This window comes from Myiozetetes cayanensis, unplaced genomic scaffold (genome assembly GCF_022539395.1).
Source record: "Myiozetetes cayanensis isolate MyiCay16 unplaced genomic scaffold, myiCay2020 scf12, whole genome shotgun sequence".
NCBI classification, from domain to species: domain Eukaryota; kingdom Metazoa; phylum Chordata; class Aves; order Passeriformes; family Tyrannidae; genus Myiozetetes; species Myiozetetes cayanensis.
The window spans coordinates 30,328,594-30,351,464 of NW_026086826.1; the positions used below are offsets into that span (position 1 = coordinate 30,328,594).

General features: G+C 45.5%; 1 protein-coding gene across 1 annotated transcript in view; it reads left to right on the plus strand.

Moving 5' to 3' along the window:
* Positions 1-22,871, plus strand: part of HMCN1 (hemicentin 1) — a 157,914-nt gene that overhangs the window by 69,039 nt on the left and 66,004 nt on the right. The window contains 17 exon segments of the mRNA XM_050306823.1: positions 731-861; positions 1,502-1,649; positions 1,809-1,935; positions 2,908-3,062; positions 5,660-5,938; positions 6,808-7,089; positions 8,115-8,223; positions 8,784-8,953; positions 9,293-9,363; positions 9,365-9,448; positions 10,178-10,301; positions 11,592-11,693; positions 13,101-13,268; positions 16,298-16,449; positions 17,216-17,339; positions 21,249-21,424; positions 21,708-21,804. Of these exon segments, the coding sequence (XP_050162780.1) occupies positions 731-861; positions 1,502-1,649; positions 1,809-1,935; positions 2,908-3,062; positions 5,660-5,938; positions 6,808-7,089; positions 8,115-8,223; positions 8,784-8,953; positions 9,293-9,363; positions 9,365-9,448; positions 10,178-10,301; positions 11,592-11,693; positions 13,101-13,268; positions 16,298-16,449; positions 17,216-17,339; positions 21,249-21,424; positions 21,708-21,804 (2,499 nt within the window).

The following is a 22,871-nucleotide window of genomic DNA, read 5'->3' on the forward strand; positions in this document are numbered from 1 at the left end:
ATAGATCTGCATTTCAGATCTAAATAGGAGAAAAGTTATTTATCTGATTAAACATAGGATAGGAGAATTCTTGTTCCTGATATTCTTCTTCCAGAATCCTAATTAGAAAACAGAAACTCCATGGGTGGCCTGGAGGTATTGATTCGTACAGAGCACTTTTATTCCAACCTTGTTCACTTCCCATGATAGTGCTGATGCCTGAGCAGCATTATATCCTTATCTTTGTTCTGAGAAAAGCAGGAGTTCCATCTTGTGCCAGCAGAATTCATCAGTGGGTTGGAATTTTCTAATCCACCACATGAGGCTGTTCTGTTTGCATCCGTAGTGGGATAAATATTAAACAAGTGTTCTGGAACATGATTGGAGCACTGAAGAGGAAGGATGACTCTGGAATCTTCTTCCTTTGCTAAACAAATGTTGCTGAACAAATAACAGGAGATTTTAAGATTAAATTTAAGATTAAATAACATTAAGATTCAGTATTAGGATTAAAAATGTTGATGATTATTCTGTTGAAGTGATTTTCCCTGGGAGTCTGTTGCTGGGCAAGAGAAGACTCTGTTTTTTGAGAAGAATAAGAAAGGACATAGGAAGATATGCCCAGAGCCAAAAGACAAAAGGAAACACTGAGGAGGGAATAAAAAGGTTCTAAAAAATTTGGATTATGGTGGTTCTTGACAGTGAGGAGGAAGGAGGAAGTGGGAAATCATGACTTTAAGTTTTCTTGCAGTTCCTCCTGAAATTAGAGATCAAGAAAAGGTGACAAACACATCTGTGGTTGTTCATCACCCTGTAAGTCTCTTCTGTGAAGTAACTGGTAACCCCTTCCCAGTCATCTCCTGGTATAAAGAAGATATCCAGGTATGTATGATTACTGAAATTAGGCAGCCTCACTCAGTTTCGGGGGGACTTGGAAGTGCTTGGTGGGAACATTCACTGCAGTGAATACATGTACCTGCCTTTATGTGCTTAAAAGTGCACTATGAACACCCCCACAAAAAACCAGCTAAATATGACTCAGCCACGAATTCAGTAAGTCAAAAGTAAGCTCTTTATTTTCAGGATTCCCTTAGGAATTAGCCTGAACAATCTCCCAGTATTGCAGATACCAGAGTCCTTCCAGAGGGGACCAACAATGCTATTTTCTTCATTCTATGGATGGAGAAATAAGAACTGTTGGAGGCCATTTGAATTCCTCGGGATTATCCTTGAGTCCTCTGTTCCCAGTTTTAGCTAAGTCCCAGTTTAAGATGAGGAGAAAGCCCTTTATGCACTTTGTGACTGCCCCTTGCTGATGGATGGAGGGTTTCTTTGGTTCCCCCACTGCCTGCTGCGAGCTCCAAACCATATTGAACAGATTGCAGGAGATTAGTGCTGTAACTGAGAGGGGAAACAGATTATCCCTAAGCCTAAAACTACCATTTTCTTATAAAAATCCAGCTGTGCTGTTTGGCTGATGTAACTTGGATCACATAAGGCTGATGTCTCGGGTTCTTTTAAGGTTGTGGAAAGCAGTGCTGTCCAGATTTTGCACAATGGGAAGATCCTGAAGCTCTTGAAAGCTACTACTGAGGATGCTGGACAATATTCCTGCAAAGCCATAAATGTGGCAGGAAGTTCTGAGAAGCTGTTTAACCTAGACATACTAGGTCAGTTTGTGGTTTGGGGGTTGGGTTTTGTTTTGTGTGGGGTTTTTTGTAAGTTGGTGATTGGAAAAGCAGTTGATATTTAAGCAGGCAGTAAATTTCAACTCATTATAAATGGATTCTTCCAGTGACTGTTCTTCCCTAATGCTTGTCCTTCTGAAGTTCCCCCGAGCATAACAGGTGCTGATACCCCTGGGGAAGTCGCAGTCATCCTCAACCAGGAAATCAGCCTGGAATGCAGAGCCAGAGGCTTCCCCATTCCTGACATTCACTGGTTCAGAGATGGCAGGTGAGTGTGTTACAGCTTTTGAGGTTCGTGTCGGGGTTATTCCTGCCCTAGAACACGGGGGAGGAGGTGCACTGTACTGCAAACTCTGGTTTAAATACTTAGTGTAAAGTTGCCATCAGAGAGAATTTGGGGTGGTGTGAGCTGGTGAGTCCTTTAATTAAAAGTTAACCTCCCTCTGGTCTTTGGGAACTCTCCCATGACTGGCACTTGCAGAACGCATTTAGGGGACTTTAAGCCAGACAATGCTTGAAGCATTTGGTTATCAACTTAGCCATTTCTTTGAGTTTATTTCATGAGTTATTCTCTCTGGATTATTTTGAACATATCATTAGTTAAAATGCAGTTTAGCTGACATGTTTGACATTTTCCTAACTAGTGCCTTGTGCAACTCTGCACATACACATTGAAGGTTATATATGCAAATATACATGTTTCCATTGCTCATCTCATCCTCCAGGAAAGCGCACCAGGAGAAGGATTCTTGGTGGCTTAACTATTAGCTGAAAATCCAGCTGGGCTGTGTTTTTGGTGTTTAACAATGTAGTTCGGTATAGGCATGGGTTAGTACTCACAGATATCCTGCTGTGACAACTCCCTGTTCTTGGGTGTGGATATATTGACACTTTCAACTAGTAGTTGACATTTTGTTATGAGCAAAGGGCTGGCATGACAAAGGATCTTAGAAAAAAGAGCTGAGGTCAAGCATAGGACGCTGGCTCTGATGCTGGTATCCTGGATGACCTGAGTCAAGTAATTTTTGTGGTTTGCTTTCTTCTAAAAACTAAGAATAATTATAATAGTTTGTCACTTGATGGTGTTTCTTCGGATTAATGCTGTTAATTTAGTGCTAAATGGTTCTCTTGAATGGGATAATTTCTACCACTAAAGGACCTTTTCATCTTACTGTCAGTTTAAATTAGTGCTGAAAGGATGGGGTCAGAGTTGTGGGAAGCAAAACACTCTCTATTTCAGGCCCTTGTTTCTGGGTGATCCCAATGTTGAGCTTCTGGACAGAGATCAAGTTCTGCACATCAAGAGTGTTCGAAGGGGTGACAAGGGTCGCTACCAGTGCAGTGCCACCAACACTGCTGGCAAACAAGTCAAGGAGGTCAAGCTCATTGTCCATGGTGAGTTTCCGGAATGCCTGGCCCTGGAAGATCCTTTCATTTTACTTGTAAGGTTTCATTTTTGAATGGAGATGCTCAGATACACACAAATTTTTCAGGATCACATCCTTAATTCGTATTTGTCTGAGTAAACCCATTCAAAAAAGAAACTTTACCGAAACAAGCATAACTTAATATTCATCTGTTGACAAAGCAATCTTTTTGGAGCATTTATACATATCAAGTCAAGTATGGGTGCAGTCTTTGCAGGCTTGGCCTTTAAGTGATGATTTTGAGCTTTTTATACTTTTCTAACTGTTGAGAGACAAAAATCTTGACAGGCTTTTTCAAATCCAGCTATTAATTAGTTTCAACTGAATTTTGATCTGCCTTAAGAAGAAGAAATTGAATTAGAAGATTTTTATTTAAAAATACTTGTCCTCTTTTCCCTTACTTAGTGTTAGGAGTAAATTCAGCCAAGAATAAGTTAAAGTCAGTGCAAAAGTATAAAACAAAGTGCAAAACCAGTAAGAGCCAGACCTAAATAGTGTTTGAAGAAGAATATTACAGATGACGTTCAGGTAATGCGGTGTGTCATCTGCTCCAAGAGAAGAAACCCGTGAGCGTGAGGGAACCACGTTAACCTCGTCAGTCGGGAGCAAGGGAGGGCAAAGATTCAGGGAAGGAAGAAGAGGAGGCTTTTGAAGGAAGGCCTTCAAAGAGGAAGAGGTTTTCAATTTGGAGGACAAAGAATGTATGAAAGCCAAGTCAGCCCTGAAAACTGAGTGAGCAGAAATGAGGGGGATGCAAGTGCAGAAGTGTGTCTGTGCATTGTCCCTCTTGTGCCCAGAGTGTGAAGGGTAAGGATTTGAATCCGGGAGCCCTTTAAGTCCTCACCTGCAGTGGATTTGCTTCTAACATTGTGTGTGATTGTGTGATCTTGATATGCATTATTTCCCTCACCTGGGGCACTGCTGAGGTGTGGAGCGGCCCCAGCACACTGCCTGTACACCAGTCACGGGCAAGCCTTTGTGCAGCAGGAACAAAGGAAAGGCTGGCATGACGTGCAGGTGATTGTGGCTGTTGGGAGATGGGAGGATTAAAAAGCCCCCCAATAAAAATCTCACAGATGAGTAGATGTACTTCAGATTCTTCAGGCAAGAGAGGTGAACTTGTGATAGTAGATTGGAACACCTCTTTACTTTTAAATTTCTCATTAATCCTGGCTGGACAAACAGAAGCCCACAGAGTAAGTGAGCGGCCTATTTGCTAATTCTTGCTCATTATTACTTTGTTTTAGCAGTTTAGCCTTTCTTTTGACTTTAATATTTTCCCAAAACACCATGTTAAAACCATTCCCCATTTCCATGGATTCTCTATCAGCATTTACTGATAGAGAAATGCATTTGCCTTTGGACTGGGTTTGTTTCAGCATGTTTTATCAATTTAGGTTTTTTGGCAGCAAAAAGTGTTTAATTAATAGAACGTTTCATTGCGGTTTGATAATCTGCAAGGCCCATCTCAGGTGCAGATCCATCCACAGACACTTTGCTTTACATTTCTGCAGTGGGGTTTTCAGTGATCACTGTGGAAGTCAGTGGAATCTGTGGATGTACTGAGCATGTTTGGCAGCACAGGAGTCAATGTGTCTGCCAGATGTGTCTGGTACTCTCAGCAGTCATAAATTTACTCATTGCCAATTGCACTCTGTTTTTATTACTTCTGCAGAGATTTACGGACTCTTTATATTGGCTGATTTACACCAGAGCTTGTTTGCTAGAAATATCTGAGTCCTGCTGCCCAGCAAGCAGGGGAAATGACTGTGGGCCAAAAAGTTTCAAAAATAGGAGCATAAAACAAGACTGTTAAGTTCATATTTAGTCTCAAAGTGACTTCATTCTCAGAAGTTTGGAGCCCTGAGTAGTTCCCACTGCAGTTGTTGAGGCTCTTGGGTGTATGTGGTATTTTTAATGGCAAGTTCCTTGCTGGGAGGATGCACCTCCCAAGGGATACAGGGATTGCTCTTTCTTTACCCCTTGGAGACAGGGAAGAGGGGTGTCCAGAGGCATTGCAGGATGCATGGAGGCCCTAACCTGGCACAGTTTGGAGCCTGGTGACCCTTTTCGTTGTGTTCTCTTTGTGCTTTCTACCCTGTGTGCCTTGGGGAGCTGTACAGGTGATAAATCTCTTTTCCCAGGCAACCAGCAGTGGGACAAGAGGGCACAGGGGAGTTTTAGGTTGTACATCAGGAAGAAGTTCTTCACAGAGAGAGTGCTCAGCCATTGGAATGGGCTGCCCAGGGAGGGGGTGGAGTCACCGTCCCTGGAGGTGTTTAAGCAGGGGCTGGATGTGGCACTGAGTGCCATGGGCTGGGTGACAAGGTGGGGTTGGGTCACAGGCTGGACTTGATGATATCAGAGGTCTTTTCCACCCTCAGTGATTCTGTGATTGTGATTCTGGGATCTGCTCTGCTGAGGAAAAAACCAACCAAAATACAGCAGGAAGGGTGGGAATTCTGACTAAAATATTGTATTCTTACAGCATTCTGATGTTTCATTTAAATCTGCACATCTTTGTAACCCAAGGCTTTAATGCTGCTGTTTTGTCTTTTGAAACAGTCCCTCCCAGTATTAAAGGAGGGAATGTCACCACAGAGGTGTCAGCGCTGCTCAACAACCTCATCAACCTGGAATGCGAGGCCAGGGGGATCCCCGTCCCCACCATTACCTGGTACAAGGACGGGCACCCCGTTATCTCCAGCCCCCAGGCTCTGTACGTGGACAGGGGGCAGTTCCTGCAGATCCCCCGTGCCCGGGTGTCGGACTCTGCCAGGTACACGTGTCGCGTGAGCAGCGTGGCCGGGGCGGCCGAGAAGGTGTTCCACGTGGATGTGTACGGTGAGGGACAGCTCCTGAGCTGAGTGTTTGGGGACAGCTGTGCTGGGAGAGCGCTGCTGCCTCTGCAGCCTGGTAGGGGTTGGCTTTGAAGGCTGGCCTCTCTGAGCAGGGCCATGGACAGGGAGATTTAGACCCTCTGCTTTGTGGGAGTTGCAAACGAGTCCTTGCTTCATGGAATCCTGCCACGGGTTGGGTTGGAAGGCACCTTAAACATCCTGCAGTTCCATCCCCTGCCATGGGCAGGGACACCTCCCACCAGCCCAGGTTGCTCCAAGCCCCATCCAACCTGGCCAGGGACACTTCTAGGGCTAGGGCAGCCACAGCTTCTCTGGGCACCCTGTGCCAGGGCTTGCCCACCCTCACAGAGGAGGAATTTCTTCCTTGTATCTAATCTAAACCTACTCTCTGTCAGTTCAAAGCCATCATCCCTTGTTCTATCCCTCCACGCCCTTGTCCAAAGTCCCTTCACTAGCCTTGGTACCACATCTTCTTCTGCTACACTATTTCTTCTCCATGTATCCGTTCTCCAACTCCCATCTGTATGCTGAACAATACTTACCTGGAATACTCAGTGTGTAGGCGATCTTTAGAATGCTCTTTTAAGTCCTTCAAAGTCCTGCAGATCCTGTGTTATACAACTGAAGTGTGTGTATATATATATATATATATATATAAAATACTGAAGTAAATAATTGGAATTCTCTGTTTTCTTTTGCCTTGTCCCGCCCCAGCAGCAAGTTCTCCCATGAAATCCTGTGTGACATAATGGCTTATGGAACCAAAGTCGGGGAAGAACCAACCCATTTGCTCTTGATCCATTTTCTGGCTACAGAATTAATGGCTTGCAATGTATTTTTCTCTTTTTCCAGTCCCTCCAGTGATCGAGGGCGATGCTAACACAGCCCAGAGCAGGCAGGTGATTGCTGGGAATTCCCTGACGTTGGAGTGTAATGCTGCTGGCAACCCTGCCCCTCTCCTGACCTGGCTGAAGGAGGGGGTTCCCGTGCAGGCCAGCGCCAGGCTCCGTGTCCTGGCTGGAGGGAGGAGGCTGGAGATCCTCAACGCCGGCGAGGCCGACCGGGGCCAGTACTGGTGTGTGGCCACAAGCATAGCTGGGGAGCAAGAGATCAAGTATGAAGTTGAAATCTTAGGTGTGTGAGCAGCACAACTACTGATTTATCACATTCCCATAACCCTGATGTGGACAGATTCCAAACCCCCCAGTGTTTGTACTTCTGTTGGTGTTGATATATGACAGATCAGTTAGCAGGCTCCATATTCAGTTGAACCTGAGCACTGCACTGCTCTCCAGGGTCACGGGACAGTTTGAAGACTTTCAGGTTAGTTCTTGAAGGATTATTTTGCGTGTGGTTGGTAAATATTATTCTCAGTAAGCCCTAAAAATCCTGCTATCTTGCCTTCATAGAAGAAAATCATAGATCCCCAAGGGTATCTGTAAAAATATCACGGAGTAGTGGTCTCTGGGAGAGGACACCTTTCTCTGAATTTGAGTTGTGTTGTGCAAATTTTGAACCTTCTCTTGAAAAAATGCTTTTCCTTCTGTATCCCTTGAATCTTTTACCACAGTTTGCATCTCAGCAGTCCTTACTGACTGTCCTGACGTAAATGAATTGTACAAAAACATGAATCACCTTCTCCTGACGTGGAAGGGGTTATTTATGAGCTGTAATGAACTGATACTTAGGCTTTGAGTTGCTCTCTTCGAGAACATAGTACTGAATGCAGGAGTAGAGCACCTGTTCTGCTGCTCCAGGTGTATCTCACTGGTCTTGGTCAGTGGAGGAGCTATGAGGAGCTGTGTGGCAGTGCTCCCTTCCCAGAGGGGATGAGACACGGTGAAGAAGGACCTGGAAAAGGTTCCTCTGCACCTTTGTTCCCTCCTTCTGCTGGCAGGGAGTGCTGAAAGGCCCCCCATCGCCACCCATTCGTAAGGTTGTTCTGGCAGAGTCTGGGAAAAACAACCAAATGGGAAACAGTAAAAAAAATTGAGAAGAGTGATTTGAAGCCACAAAATATTACTGGGTAAATGTTTCCCTTCAAAAAGGAACTGAGGTTCTTAATGAATCAGTGTGTCTTTAACATTGCTATTTGAGAGAGACTTTCATGATATTTCAGATGCTTAAATGTTTCTGCTTGTGGATTTTCTCTCTTACAGTCCCACCATTTGTGGAAGGTGGGGATGAGCTCTTGGACTACACTGTGATTCTCCACAACCCTTTGGAGCTGGATTGTACAGCAACAGGGACACCCTCACCAACTATCATGTAAGAGCACGTGTGTGACAGTAGAAAATAAATCTGCTGCTTGGTTAGGGGAGTGTGGAATTGAGCTTTATGAACCATCACCAATTGTTTGGTGATGGTTCATGAGCAGAGGACAAACTCCTGACTCCGCTGAAGACAACACTCACTGGGCAGCATCAGGATTTTATTTTACATGAGTTTGGTTTGTTGTGCCAATATCCACATCCTGAAGATGGGCATAGATAACAAGAGCAGATAGGACTCTCATTCCCATGCTAATGCAGCTGAGCACTTTTGTTCTGCCACCTGGGGTTGCTTTTGCTTTGGAGATTTCTCTCTCCCTCTGGTGGTACCTGCTGTCACCTTTCTGATGTCTTCTTTAGTGCCTGTTCCCCAATACTCCCTTCTGATAAACCATTTTGGTCCATAGCACTCAGGAAAGTGGAATATGACATCTCCAAACTTCCTGGAAATGCAAATTGAGTTACTGAGCTGTTCTGTTTAATAGAGTTGTACATATTTCAGGAGCGTTGTAGATCTTTCTTTCACAGAGATCTGAGACTGAACTTTCTCTTTGACAGGTGGTTGAAAGACGGTCATCCAGTTGAAGAGGGAGCTGGGCTCACGATCTTATCAAAGGGACAGAAACTTGTCATCTCTCAAGCTGAAGTGTCAGACACGGGCCGCTATAAATGTATGGCTGCAAATAAGGCAGGAGAACATGGGAAGGAATTTGATGTTACAGTGCATGGTAGGTTACTCAAGGGGGGAAGCAGCAGACTACTTTTATTTTAAATTCCTGGCAAGAAGGTGCTCAAATCTCCTGTAAATGCTTATTTGTGTTAGTGGGCTGAAAAATTGTAGATGAGATTAGATGAAGTAGAATCATAGAATAGTTTGGGTTGGAAGAGACCTTAAAGTCCATCTCATCCCCACCCCCTGCCATGGGCAGGGACACCTCCCACTAGAGCAGGTTGTCCTGATCTAGAAGTAGAAATAGAGCTGCACTTACCTGTGGGGTATTGTTTCTATATATTTAAATGTACATGTTCAAATGACACTTCATTTTTGTTTCTGGTACTTCTTGCAGTTCCTCCAACCATCAAATTAACTGGGCCTTCCGAGAGAGCTGTTGTGATCCACAAGCCTGTGACACTGCAAGTGCATAGCCAGTGGCATTCCCAGCCCTTCCATAACCTGGTTAAAAGATGGACAACCAGTAAACACAGCCAGAGGAAATCTCAGAGTAAGCATGACTCTTTTATGGGATCCAAACCATGAAAGATAGTTACAATGGTAGTGCTTCTTTTCCTGGTGCTTCCCTCACGCTGTGATATAAAGATGCTAAAGATCCACCTTGGAGAAGAAGGGGTCTTTTACCTGCCCAGGATGGTATCTCTGGTTATAGCTGGGTTTAGTAGACTGAATCCCATTAGACACCTCATATCAGAGCAGTGCAGGGCTGGAAATTCAGCATCTGGCTCCTTCCGGTGCTACGTGAACCTTTCAAGGTGTGGCTGTCTGCTGGTTGTGAGGTGGCCCACTTGTCCCTGTGAGGTGGCATTAGATGAGCTGTTCTATGATTGCTGCTGTTGCAGCAGCTGCCTGTAATTCTCTTCTGACGGTGAGATCCTACCTTTCCATGCAGAGCCCTTCCCAGTGCTGCCATGCTCCAGGGGGTTGATTGCTCGCCGTGGCTTTGATTTACTGTGGGCTGCAGCAGCTTTTGATCTCTTGCCTGCAGTCTCCTCTGCACTTTGCTTGCCTGCCCTGCTGCCGAATGGGTCTCCTTACACTTGTGCAGCTCCTGATGCTGATGTCCCAGGAACACTGAAGTCTCTGAACTCCCAGACAACCCTTCCCTGGGTTAGAGGAAGCCGACCCTGGCGCTGCTCCGTGTCAGTGTGCGCTCTGCCCTGGCATGAAGTGGCTCTTCCTGGGCCGGTGTGTCCATGTGGCTCTGTTTTTGGTACAGCTGGAGTCCTCAGGCCGTGCTCTGCAGGTGGGCAGGGCCCTTCCCCAGGATGCTGCCCAGTACACCTGTGTGGCCACCAACGCTGCTGGAGAGGCCCAACAACACTTTCGGCTCCACGTGCACGGTAACGTCTCTCTCTCTCTCTCTTGACAGTGCCTTACCCGGGCTGCTTTGGGCAGCTCTGGCACCTGATACCCTTTGCTCTGGCTTTTGTGTTGTCTCTGCACATCCCCCTTTCAGTTTTCTTTCTCTGTCCCACTCCATTAGTAAGGAGCAAGGCCAAAAGCTCTCTTTCTTAGGATCTGGCCTCTCTCCTGTGGTACCAAGGGCCCAGAAATAAATGAATGAATTGCCTTTCCAGGTAACTGCTGTTCAGAGGTATCCCAAAAAGCCAAACACATTGCCACTTACTCCTCAGAAGGGTACTCTGTTTCTGAGGCAATATATGATGTACCACCATTGGCATTATTAATTTCATCCAAATTTTCTGTGGACATTGATATTCCCCATGGCCCTGCAATGGGAAATTTTTACAGGACTGACTTTTCTGAGAAAGAAACATTCTCTTGTGAGGGGATTTTTCAGTCTGTTTAAAGGGAATTATCTTTTGCAGCTAACAACAGTATAAAAGGAATCAGGGAAACTTGAGAAGCTGTTGTTTGCATGTGAGTTTAATAAATGCTCTTACCATGATTTACGTATGTTTGGCTCAGAAATCATCATCTGCATTCTTGATGTGATCCAATCCTCAAAGGAGGTGTGGGAATCCTCAGGAGGTGTAGGATGGACCATGGCAAACTACTCACAGATTATAATTATGCTGACTCTTACTGCCAAACCAAGTCAGTATTTGGAAGATGTTCAACTGAAATGGGGAGAAGCTGCAGAGTCTCCGTGGATGGGACTTAGAAAGAGAAACCACGCTCATCTTAGACTGTGATAATTGCATCACAGATAATTTGAGTGTCGGCCCCGTGTCAGAAGTGTCTCTTTTTGCTGTCAGTCTTCATGTTCAAAGTGTCATTATCTGGTGTTTCTGACATGGTGCAGATTTCTAAACGTTAGTGAGGTAAAAGCTGTGTACAACACTCAGTTGAAGTGGGATATTCCTGCCACAATAAAGAATTGCTGTTCTGTGTTGTGCACCCATTCCTTGCAACTCTGTTTTAAGCCCAAATTTTCCCAAAGAAAATTAGAAGTAACAAAAATAATGTTTCATTCCTCTTACCACTAATGAAGTTGCATAGTTAGAGAATATCCCCATTTCAAGGATGAACTTCCTGGAGCAATTCCTTGATCATCCAGCAACTGAGGCTTGTGCAACTCATAGCCCAGAGTTTGTCCAAGGGCAGATGACTTTGTGCTGGCTGGGTGGCTGAATTAATGAAAACTTGCTGCCTCTGTCTTTCCCCAGAACCACCCAGTCTGGAAGATGCAGGAAAGATGTTAAATGAAACAGTGGTGATGAACAATCCAATCCATCTTGAATGCAAAGCTTCTGGGAACCCTCTGCCAGGTATCCATGTGCACCTCGGGGAACATCTGGAATCAGCTTTAAACACCTCCCCTTTTATCTTCTGTCAGCCAAATATTTGACAGTGCAGAGCAGACCTAAAGTACCTGGTGCATTGAGCATGTCAAGTGTGGGCATGTCAAGGACCTTTTTTAGAGTGTGTTTTTGCTCCCACCTTCTTCTGATTAGATAAAAAAATACCATGTTACTGTGGGAACAATTTTCTATATTAATTATTGTACAGCAAAACTGGAGGAATAGTTACTAAGAGCTTATCTGATACAGCAATCTATTCTTGTGCTGATGACAGCAACATTTTCAGAAGAAAGGTGTTATTACATTTCAGGTGAACATCCAGGTTCACCTTTTCTGCCTTTTTGAGAATTAATTCACAGCAAAGTATTGTTTTCTATAATAATTTATTCTTGTATAAAACAAAGTTTGAAAATATTGAGGTGTAAGTAAAATGGAAAAACATTGGGATTTTAGATCTGTTTTACACTCTTTTTAATTTCTTCTCCTTTTTCTCTCCAAATTGACAATTATTTTAGAACAGACAATTAAAATTATGGATTTCAGATGATTTACGTAATAAGAATACTTTGGTCACCTCTGGTATGCTGTGATGACCCATCGTAGTGTCAAGGAATAACATTAGCAAAGAAAAGTGATAGCACAGCATTCCACTAAAAAAGGGAGGAGCCCTGTGCAGTCTTGTTTATGAGTGAGACCAGAACAAATTCTGAATGCAGCTCTTTCCCCAAATAACCTTGTGTATTACAAATAATTAGTAAGTGGTAATTTCATCTACTGAGTAGTGGTACCATGAATCCTCCGTGGCCCATTCTCCAGATTCCTGCTCTTTATTTTAACTTTTTTTTCAGCATGCCAATTGAACTTTGATTTGGTTGCTTACACGTTGATTCTTTGTCGCAGGTGGTTGAGTTTAATGTTAGGGTAACTTAGGGTAAAAGGTTAAAAAATGATATATATTGTAGGATCCTCGAATGGTTTGGGCTTGAAGGGACCTTAAAGCTCATCTTGTTCCACCCCCTGCCATTGGGCAGGGACACCTTCATGTTACTGTGTGTTTTTAAACAGCAGCTCTTGACCTTGGTATGAGTTGAGTAAATCCCCTATGATTTGGTTTGTGAGATAAAATGTCCTGAAGGTAAAAAATTTCCTTAAATATCTGATGCGTGTGGATGATCGTGTCGGGAATGCTGGTGAATTCGGGGGGGGATTGTTGGTATTTTGCACCGGTGTTGCCCGTTTCCTCATTGTAGCTGCTTTTGGCTGTCATTAACGCCGATGGGTCGTGCTCCTGGGTTGCGAAGGCTGGTGTCTGAGGGGAAGGTGGCAGCTGCCCGGCCCCACCGTAACGTGTCCGTGTCCGTGCCTTTTCTGCAGCCATCTCGTGGTCCAAGGACGGCCGTGCCCTGGGCGTGGCTGCCGGGAGGGGCCGTGGCCGGGCCCTGCTCATCGAGGCCGCCCAGATCTCCGACTCGGGGCTCTACAGGTGCCTGGCCACCAACACCGCGGGCTCTGCCGAGCTGCTCTACAGCCTGCAGGTGCATGGTGAGTGTGAGCTGGGGAATGCTGGCTCCTGGCCTGGGAAAAGCCCGCTGACAGTGCCCGGTGCAACCATTCCCCCCGTGCTGCCGAGGCCAGCCGTCACCCACAGCCACGGGGCTCTGCCATCCCTCCACCTCTGCCCTGGGCAGCCCCTGCCAGTGCCTGACCGCCCTTCCTCTGAGGGTGTTTGTCCTACTATCGGTCTAAACCTTCCCTGGCACAACTCGAGGCCGTTTCTTCTTGTCATGTGTCGTGACATGTGCGAGTAACACGTACGTGCACTGCCTTTGGTCTCCTCAGGCTGCAAGTCTGCTCAGCAGACTTGGTGTCACTCATCCCATCATGATGGAATGGTTTGGGAGGGACCTTAAAGCTCATCCAGTTCCACCCCTGCCCTGGGCAGGGACACCTTCCACCAGCCCAGGTTGCTCCAAGCCCTGTCCAACCTGGCCTGGGACACTCCCAGGGATGCAGGGGCAGCCACAGCTTCTCTGGGCACCCTGTGCCAGGGCCTGCCCACCCTCACAGAGCACAATCCCTTCCCCATCTGACCCTGCCCTGTGGCAGTGGGAAGCCATTCCCTGTGTCCTGTCATTCCATGTTCTTCACTCTTTTTTTTAATCAGTGACATTATAAATAGGTGTTTTGAATTTGGAAAATGTGCAAATGGAAGATATTTCTAGGAAGAATGAGCAGAGACACCATTTTTGGAACAGGTCTTTTATTTAAGGGACCACTTCAGCAATTTGCAGGACCTGGCAATGGTTAGGGTTTGTTGTAGATGACTTTGAAGCTCACAGTAGATAAAGGACACAGATGAAATGCTCTTTCATAATCCAAGAGCTTTAAAGAAAAATGTCCTGTGTGTAGGAAGATGAAGTGAAAGTGTGGGTGTTTGCAGACATGAGACACCTGAGCAAAAACCAAATTGGAGCTTTTCCACTGATTTCTGTGGTTTTTGGATGTGGCTATAATCCAAATTCTTATCTTTGATACATGCATATGCCTGTAGCTGATTTTCTGTAGGAGTCTTCCATGCAGAACTGTGGCCCAAATTTGGCACAGTGCTGAGATGCACACAGTGTATATAGTTCCTATTAATGTTAATTAATGAGCTGGGCAGTGCATTTCCGTTGAATTAATGACCATCAGGGGAGAAACTGATGGCTCACCACATGGTCAAAGGCAGTTAACCCCACCCAGTGATTAATTCGCAGAAAGCACTTAGAGCTGAGGTCGTTATTCCAGCTAAATGAAGAATAACCCCCAGTGTCTGTGTGTCTTTTGATGGGTGGCAGAATTTCAGTGGATATGTCCAGAGTTTTCTAGGGAACTGATACTTTCTGACTAAGGCACAGAATTGTAGGGCACGATACGTGCACTTGCAGGCAGAACTAATTGCATCAAAGGAAACCCAAACTCCTGTCCGTGAACCTGCTTAACTGAGCTTGTGTCCTGCCAGGCTCACACGTGGGGAGCTGCTGGAATTTACCATCAACAGGGTTGTCATCCAGCTTAGTTGGAATTTATGAGTTTGAGAAGAGGAAGCTTGAGGTTTTTCCCTCTTTCTAGTGGAAGCAATGACTACTTGAAGAGAACAGACTCAGAAATGCTGAGAAAGTTGGGCTGCATTTACAGAAAAGCTGCTCTGGATTTCCCTGTGGCACTTGGCATTGGGAATGAGCACCTTCCTTGGTCGTTATTTATTACTTGGTCTTATTCAGTGATTTCTGTTGTTAATAGTGTTATCACATCTGTTTTTGGCATTAAAAACAATGCTTGATACTGCAGGCTTAGCATTAAACGAAACCAGGCAGGCCAGCTGAAGGAAGCAGGTGGTATTCCGGTTTAGTACATTCATATGATTTCATTGGATGAATTTTTTTCACTTCTCTTTCCCCACTGTAACTTTCTCAGGCTTTTGAGAACAATGAGTGCTACTGCACTGCATTAGAGGAACTGTGTGCATGTGTGTGGGGAAAAAAGGTTATAAAGATTATAAAATCTTGTGCTTTTTTTCTGCCCTTTCTGCTGTTACTGAAGTGTGTGTAAGAGTAGGGAGAATCACGGAATGGTTTAGTTTGGAGGGGATCTTCAAGCTCATCTCATCCCAGCCCCTGCCATGGGCAGGGACACCTTTCACTAGCCCAGGTTGCTCCAGGCCCTCTCCAACCTAGTCTTGGACACTTCCAGGGATGGGGCAGCCACAGCCTGAGTTACAGACTGTTAGAGATTGCTGCATATTAATGAATCTTGTTTTCAGGACAGAATTTTATACCTGTTTCTTCCCCTCACAGAGGGTGTGTATGAGTAGCTCCCACCATTCTCATTCCTTTCCTGAAGTGACTTCATATATTAAGTTTTGCACTGATACTGACGTTGAAGTTTTATCATCAAGTTATTAGTGGTAGGAGCAAATAAAATTGGTTTGATTTTTCTCAACAAAAGAAACATCTTCCTTTTCTTAATGCTTCTGGTCTCCCTTTCTGACACAGCCCTACAACATTTGCTGGCCTGTGTGCCTGGAATAAGTGTTTAGAGATGTTCCATTAAGATGTTTGGTGTCATCAGACAGGCAGATGTTATCCAGTTTGAGCTGGTAACTGTTCCCATGTGCTCTGCAAGGCCAATTTATCACTCTGTGTATGGTCTTGCTTTATGTAGTTTACATGGCAAACCTTTCTTTAATCCCCACCACTCCTAATGCCTTTCACAAGGTCTAAATGGAATATCAGAGAAGTTAGAGGGAATATTTTCTGACTTTGAGTGGTGGTTCCTGGGTTTCCCAGCTGTCCTCTGGGCAGCAGGCCCAGTCCCACGTACCTTGCTCACAGTAGGTCCACCGGAGTTATGTGCTTGCTTGTGAAAGGGAAGAGCAGGATTTGGCACAGAGCAAAGGAATAACAAGAGTTCAGCAGGAGTAACATGAGAGAAGAGAAATAATGGCCAAAAGTAGGCAGCACATTGAATTTCACTGTGATTTACACTCTTAAGGAGCTGTTACAGCTTCTTTTTCTGTTTGTTTTTTTCAGTCCCCCCATCAATCTCTGGCAGCAGTGACTCGGTGACAGTGGTGGTCAATAATCTGGTGAGGCTGGAGTGTGAAGCCAGAGGCATCCCTGCCCCCATCCTGACATGGCTCAAGGATGGCAGCCCTGTGTCCAGCTTCAGCAACGGACTCCAGGTACTGGGTTCAGATCGTGCTGTCTCTGTGCTGTTCCCTCCTGTGGGAGGAGGCTTGGAAGTGTAATGGAAGAGAATAAGTTGGAGGATTTGGAATGGAAGTAGAAGGCCTCTTACTCTGGGTTATTGGTGTGAGTTTAGCTCCAGTAATTACTGTGTGAAGTGGAAGATATAGATATATTGAAATAAAGTGGTCCTTCTAACTGATTTCATACTGATGAAGAGTTTGCATCAACAAATTTTCCACTTACTGGCAAGGAGAGGAAATTGGACCCTATTCCTCTGCTGAAGAGATCTGTGGAGCTCAAGATCACGTCATAGTTCATTACATACTATGGTAATTCAGAAACCCCCCAACCTTTGATATAAGGAGATATTCCAGAGCTCAAAGCAGAGAGCGTGGTTGCTTTTCTAAAGCTGATTTTGATGATCTGCAAGGGAAGAGGGGAAATATGTGTTCTGTGGGGACAGCTCAGGGCACAGGCTAAAGGTGTGACAGAACGTTTGAAGCTGGGGAGAGGGAGGGATGTCCAGATCCTGCAAACATTGGCATGCCAGGAGTCCCCTAGGGACGTGCCTGAGGTTGGAATTCTGCTGCTGCGAGTCTGGATCAAAACAGAATGCTGGGTGGAGGGAAGAGTGTGGGGAGCAGGGAGATGGTGGGAAGCAATGGTAATACAGGTATTTAATTATTTAATTTTGAAATGAAAGCTCATAGTGTGAAATGTGAACAAGGGGGACTGAGGTGTGTCCTGAACGTGTTGCAGGTGCTGTCTGGGGGCCGGGTGCTGGCCCTGCCCCATGCTCAGATCAGTGACACGGGGACCTATACGTGTGTGGCCGTCAATGCCGCGGGCGAGAGCCAGAGAGACACCGAGCTCCGGGTGCTGGGTGAGTGTCTGGCAAAGGGTCTGCCAGGAGAACTGTTCAGGAGCTTTCACTGAACACTCCAGGGCCCAGACCTTGAGCACACCGAGTACAAATGGTCCCAACCCCTGATGGAAGGTGAACCAAGGAGGAGGGGTGTGTGCATGGGAGTAAAAATATATATGTGCATGTAGGTCCCTGTGTATTAAAGCCTGCAGGTGCAGCCTGCTGTCTGTCCTTGAAGAAATATAATTGCAGTAGTGAATTTACAAGTTGAATACATAGAATCTCATTTACAAATGATAGGAGAAAATACATGTTTGTGTAAAAAACATGTAGATCTGCCAGGTGAAAGATATTATTTTGGCCAGAACTTAGTGGTCTTTATTGCAGCAGAATGAGTAACTGTGAGTTCCCCATCCAGCTCTGCAGTTCCCATCCCATCTTCAAGCCTTGCTCTGCCTGCCTAAATGGTGGGGACTTTTTTACTGCTAATAGTGACACTACCTTGAGCTGTGTTGGGCACAACCAGTCAGCTTGGTCTCTGTCAAGGAGAAGAAAATAAATCTTTTGTACTTGGTCAGTTTTCCAGATTGTGTCAGTAAGTTAATTCTGAAATCTCATTGCCTGAACTCATATAAATTCCTCCTCCTTTCTGATTTGGTCAAGGTTCTCAGGCACATGGTGGGATTGTTGGGGTGTCTGTGCAGGGCCAGGAATTGGACTTTGATGATCCCTGTGGGTCCCTTCCAGCTCAGGACATTCTGTAATTCTGTGCTTTCTTGTAACTTGAGTAAGTTTTATCCTGATTTGTTTGTGACTTGCGTAAGATGCCTTTTCATATTCGTGGAATCCCAGAATGCTTTGGGTTGGAATGCACTTCAAATCTCACCCAGTGCCACCCCTGCCCTGGGCAGGGACACCTTCCACCAGCCCAGGTTACTCCAAGTCCTGTCCAACCTGGCCTGGGACACTTCCAGGGATCCAGGGGCAGCCACAGCTTCTCTGGGCAACCTGTGCCAGTGCCTGCCCACCCTCCCAGGGAGGGATTCCTTCCCCATATCCCATCTGACCCTGTCCTGTGGCAGTGGGAAGCCATTCCCCCTTGTCCTGTCACTCCATTTCCTTGTCCCCAGTCCATCTCAGCTCTCTTAGAGCCCCTCAGGTAGTGGAAGGGGCTCAGGTCACGGTGTATTGTGTTCCTAGAGCTTGTTGTGCTGTGCAGGTCACGAAGAGCCTGACCTACTGCACGAGTGATGCCGGGGGGCTGCCAGGGAGGTTGGCTGTGGCAAGTTTTGAGTTTCCTTGGCCAGCTCAATGACTTTGGACACCAGTGAAATGAGGATGAACAATGATCTGCCATTTGTTTTAGACATTTTACAGTACCAGATGTGGAGAGGGAGTTTTGGAATTGCAGCACCTTTGGGGTTTTGCTTCTGCTTTCAGTGGGGCAGTGGAGAGAGAACTGGGTGGACTGTGCCCATCTCCAGTGTCGTGGCAATGCCGAGCATGAGTCTGGAAAACCTTGCAAGGAGAGTTAGAAGTCTGGATGTTTTCTAAGTCAGGGGTTATTTGGCTTTGAGTTTGGCTTTCAAAATTGTCTTCCTTGGTTAGGATACTCCTAAATCATGGTGACTTTTGCATCTGCAAGGGGCAGTTCAGAAATCCAGGACCGTGCCATGGCAAGCGAACCAGGTTAGCCTAGACTGGAACATTTTATGTCCAGAACAAGGAGTATCAAGGCCTCCCTTGGAGTTTAAGGACAGGTGTGTATGTCTGTGCAGTATGGTACAGATATATTTATCATTCCTCTTTTATATGCTGGAAGCTCTGTCCATTTTAGCCAGATGAAATGAAAAGAGTTAGATAGGAGTGGTGTATGTTTAAAATTAGTGTTGTATTAAATGCTGGCCAGGGTTGAGCTCAGCTGCAGGGCCAGCTTGAGTGAGGCTGTCACCAAAAAGCAATATCGCTCTTCAGACTTGCCTCACAAGGGCAATCTAATTAAGAAACCACAGGAGGAAAATATTTTGGAATGCAGTTGGAGCTGTGTTGGTTGGAAATGTGTGGTGTGCTGAGCCAGGAGCTGGAACAATTTGGGTAACTTACAGTTACCATGAGCATAATTAGATTAATTTTAAACCCTGTTCCTTCAGAAATAAATGCTCTAGTGTCTGTATCTCTCTGCTTCATAAACTCAGTTTCCTTTTGAACACGTTTCAATTCATTTAGCAGAGAGGAAAAGTAATTGGTGGAAAAGTCTTTGGAAACAAATTTGCCTTCTGCAGGAACAGATCAACTTCCAGCTGCCAGTTCCACAGCACTCCTGAAGAATCTGGGCTTTTGTGAGTTCTACAGAGAAAGAAAGATAAACAGATTTCTTTTCAGTTACTCTGTTTCTTATCCACAGGGACCAGGCTTTTCCCTAAATTATTTCCAAGCTGTGAAATCAGCAGCTCTGCTCAGAACTTCCTGGGCAAGGAACACAAAGCTTTGTTGTCAGCGGGCTTTTCCAGGGCATCTCCAGAGGGTCCCACTCTGGGGCTCCTTGTGATCCCAGTCACTTGGGTTCACAGGGAAGCCTGGGCTGTTCTCACACACAGTCCCTTCTTAGCCCCAGGTTTTGTGCAGTCAGACCTACAATGTCTGGAGGAATTGCCAAACTGAAAAGCAAAGAAAATGTGACAATAAAGGTTCTTATATTTGGCCCTGGTCAACTTTCTGGGGGCAGTATTTCCTCCGCCTTCTTTTCGACTCCAACCATGAACACTTTCCCCATGGCAAATTGCTTACTTGCTGTTCCAGGTTCTCAGTTGCTTTGTTTTTCTTTTTGTGGAAACACAAAATTTAAAAATGGGAAAGAAAAAATGTGTTTTCTTAAATCCTGTCACTGTTCAAGAAAAGCTAATGGGCTTCCACTTAAGTGTCCAGTGGTTCGGGGTTGTTTTTACTTCTACACAGAAAACTTCATTCCAAAAACTGATTTTTCTACTGTATAATTGGGAAATAACAGTATAATAATGAGGTTATCACTGAAAGTACAGGACAAATCTAAATACGGTGCTCAGTGCCAACAACTGCAATAATTAGCAGATCCCACACAAAGCAGATAGACAAACTAACTGTAGCTTATGACTTGATGATTAGGTCAGTAACCCGTTCATTTGCTTGCCAACCACCTAAGTTCTCATTCTGCCATCTGCATTTGACCGTCTCTGGACAACATTCTTCTGTAAGTCAGATTTCTCCTTAGGGCCAACTATCCTTCTTGGCACTGTCAGGACCAGCTCAACACGTTTTCAGCTTCTGGGGCTGATTATTATCTCGTGAACCTTTTCACTCAGCAGCTCTTTTTCTTTTAGCAGGAATGCATTCCTCATCCTTTGTATATTGGGGATTTTCCTTTCTAGCTATGTTTCAAGGTGGGTTTTTTAGCTAGTCCTGGCTTATCTATATTTCTCTGTAGCTGATACCTCCCTAGTGTGTGTCTTGTGTGGAGGATATTCTGTAAGTAAAAACATTATTCTTATGCTTTTTGCGATATAAAGGAGACTTCAGTTGTGTGTCAGAAAGGTAGTAACTGTTATTTTTGCTAATTGAAGCCCGTTAACTCCATATTATGTTTACTTGGGGAAACCTTCAACGTTGAAAGGTCCTTTGTGATAGGACAAGAGGAAATGGCCTCAAGTGGCACCAAGAACATTTCAGGTTGGCTATTAGGACAAATTTCTTCATGGAAAGGGTGCTCAGACCCTGGCACAGCTGCCCGGGGCAGTGGGGGAGTCCCCATCCCTGGAAGGATTTCAAAGCCCTGTGGCTGTGGCCCTTGGGGACAGGGGTCAGTGGTGGCCTGGGCAGTGCTGGGGGGCGGTTGGAGTGGAGGATGTCAGAGGGCTTTTCCAGCTGACCAGTTGTGCGATTGCATTGCTGCAGTGCCCCCAGACATCATGGGTGAGGAGCAGAACGTGTCGGTGCTGGTGAGCCAGGCCCTGGAGCTGCTGTGCCGGAGCAACGCCGTCCCCCCGCCCGTGCTCAGCTGGCTCAAGGACGGGCAGCCCCTGCTGAGGAAACCAGGGCTGAGCCTCTCTGAGGATGGCAGTGTGCTCAAGGTACGCTGGGCAGGCTGGGGGGCCTTCCTGGGGGCTGCACCCACTGTGGGGGCACTGGGCACCACTGAGATGGGACAGCCTTGGGCTCTCGGGGAAGAGAGACTCCCGCGTGAGGAGGGAGGGAGACCTGCCTGTCTGGGCACAGACTGGGCTGCACTAATGCTCTGTTATTAATGTTCAGGGAGACAGATGTAACAATAAAATTGAACCCTGAACCCCCTATCCTGCGAGTTTCCCATGTAAGGATGTAAGGAAAGAACTGCAGGTTTTCCTTTCCCCCCAGATCGAAGGAGCCCAGGTACAGGACACGGGCCGGTACACCTGCCAAGCCACAAATGTTGCTGGGAAAACTGAGAAGAACTATAATGTCAATATTTGGGGTAAGACTTATTCAAATTGTGATGTGAGACACCAAAGTCCTCTGCAGTTCATCAGCACTCGATTACTGAGGCTCCTGCAGGGAGATGTTGTTGTATTTGCTGTACTTGAACAGGCCCAAGGAAGTGCTTCACATTTTTCAAATTGCTTTAATTTAGTTCTAAATTAATAGCAGCTACTTCCTAGGCCTTTGTTGGGCTGGGTCTGCATGCACGAATAGTTAGAGCTGTAGCTATTGAATGGCATCCCTGCCCACGGCAGGGGGTTGGAATGAGATGATCTTTACGTTTCCTTCCAACCCAAACCACTCTGTGATAACCAACTGTGGGTTTGTGTCCATAGCTTTAATGCCAGTTAAAGTAACCTACCAATTTCCACTCCTTTAAATGCTGAAGCGTGCACTTTCAGATAAATGAAAGCTGCCCTACCTAGATTTGTTTGCTCTGCAAGGTTATCAGTGCTGAATCATAAAGATAGCTTTAGTTACGTTTTTCTGTGACTCTGTGATGAATGTGACTTAGGACATTATTTTAATAATTGATTTTTGAAGTTTTTTTTCCTGCACCATAATTTTCTCCGCACATGCAAATTGAAATATCTCTTTTTTGCTATTATATGTCAATTTCTTGCTCTGAAAACACAGCTAAAATTATCTAACAGGGCTTGTAACAGTAAAATCACAATTTTTAGAACAGAATTAAATTCTGTCATTATTGATTAAAAATAACCATTCATGGCATTTAAATTAGGCGTGGATATTGCAGCACCCTGCCCTTTTCCCATGCTGAAGCACATAGCATTTGCTGTGTGTGTGAACCTCTTTTTTTTAGTCTCTACTATTATCATCTGATGGAAGTGGTGCCCTCATTTCTAGAAGGCATCAGAGTGAAAACAGTGGTCCCTTTTATCTGCAACTGCTTTAGAGTCCCAGAGCTGTGGAGCAAAGCTGTCCCTGTGCTGCAGGAGGGTGTTCAGAGGGATGGGGTCCATACCTTGGATGTGGCAGGCAGTGTGCTGATGCAGGAAAACTTCCAAGGAGAACCACAGTGTGAATTTTAAAAGTCTAGTG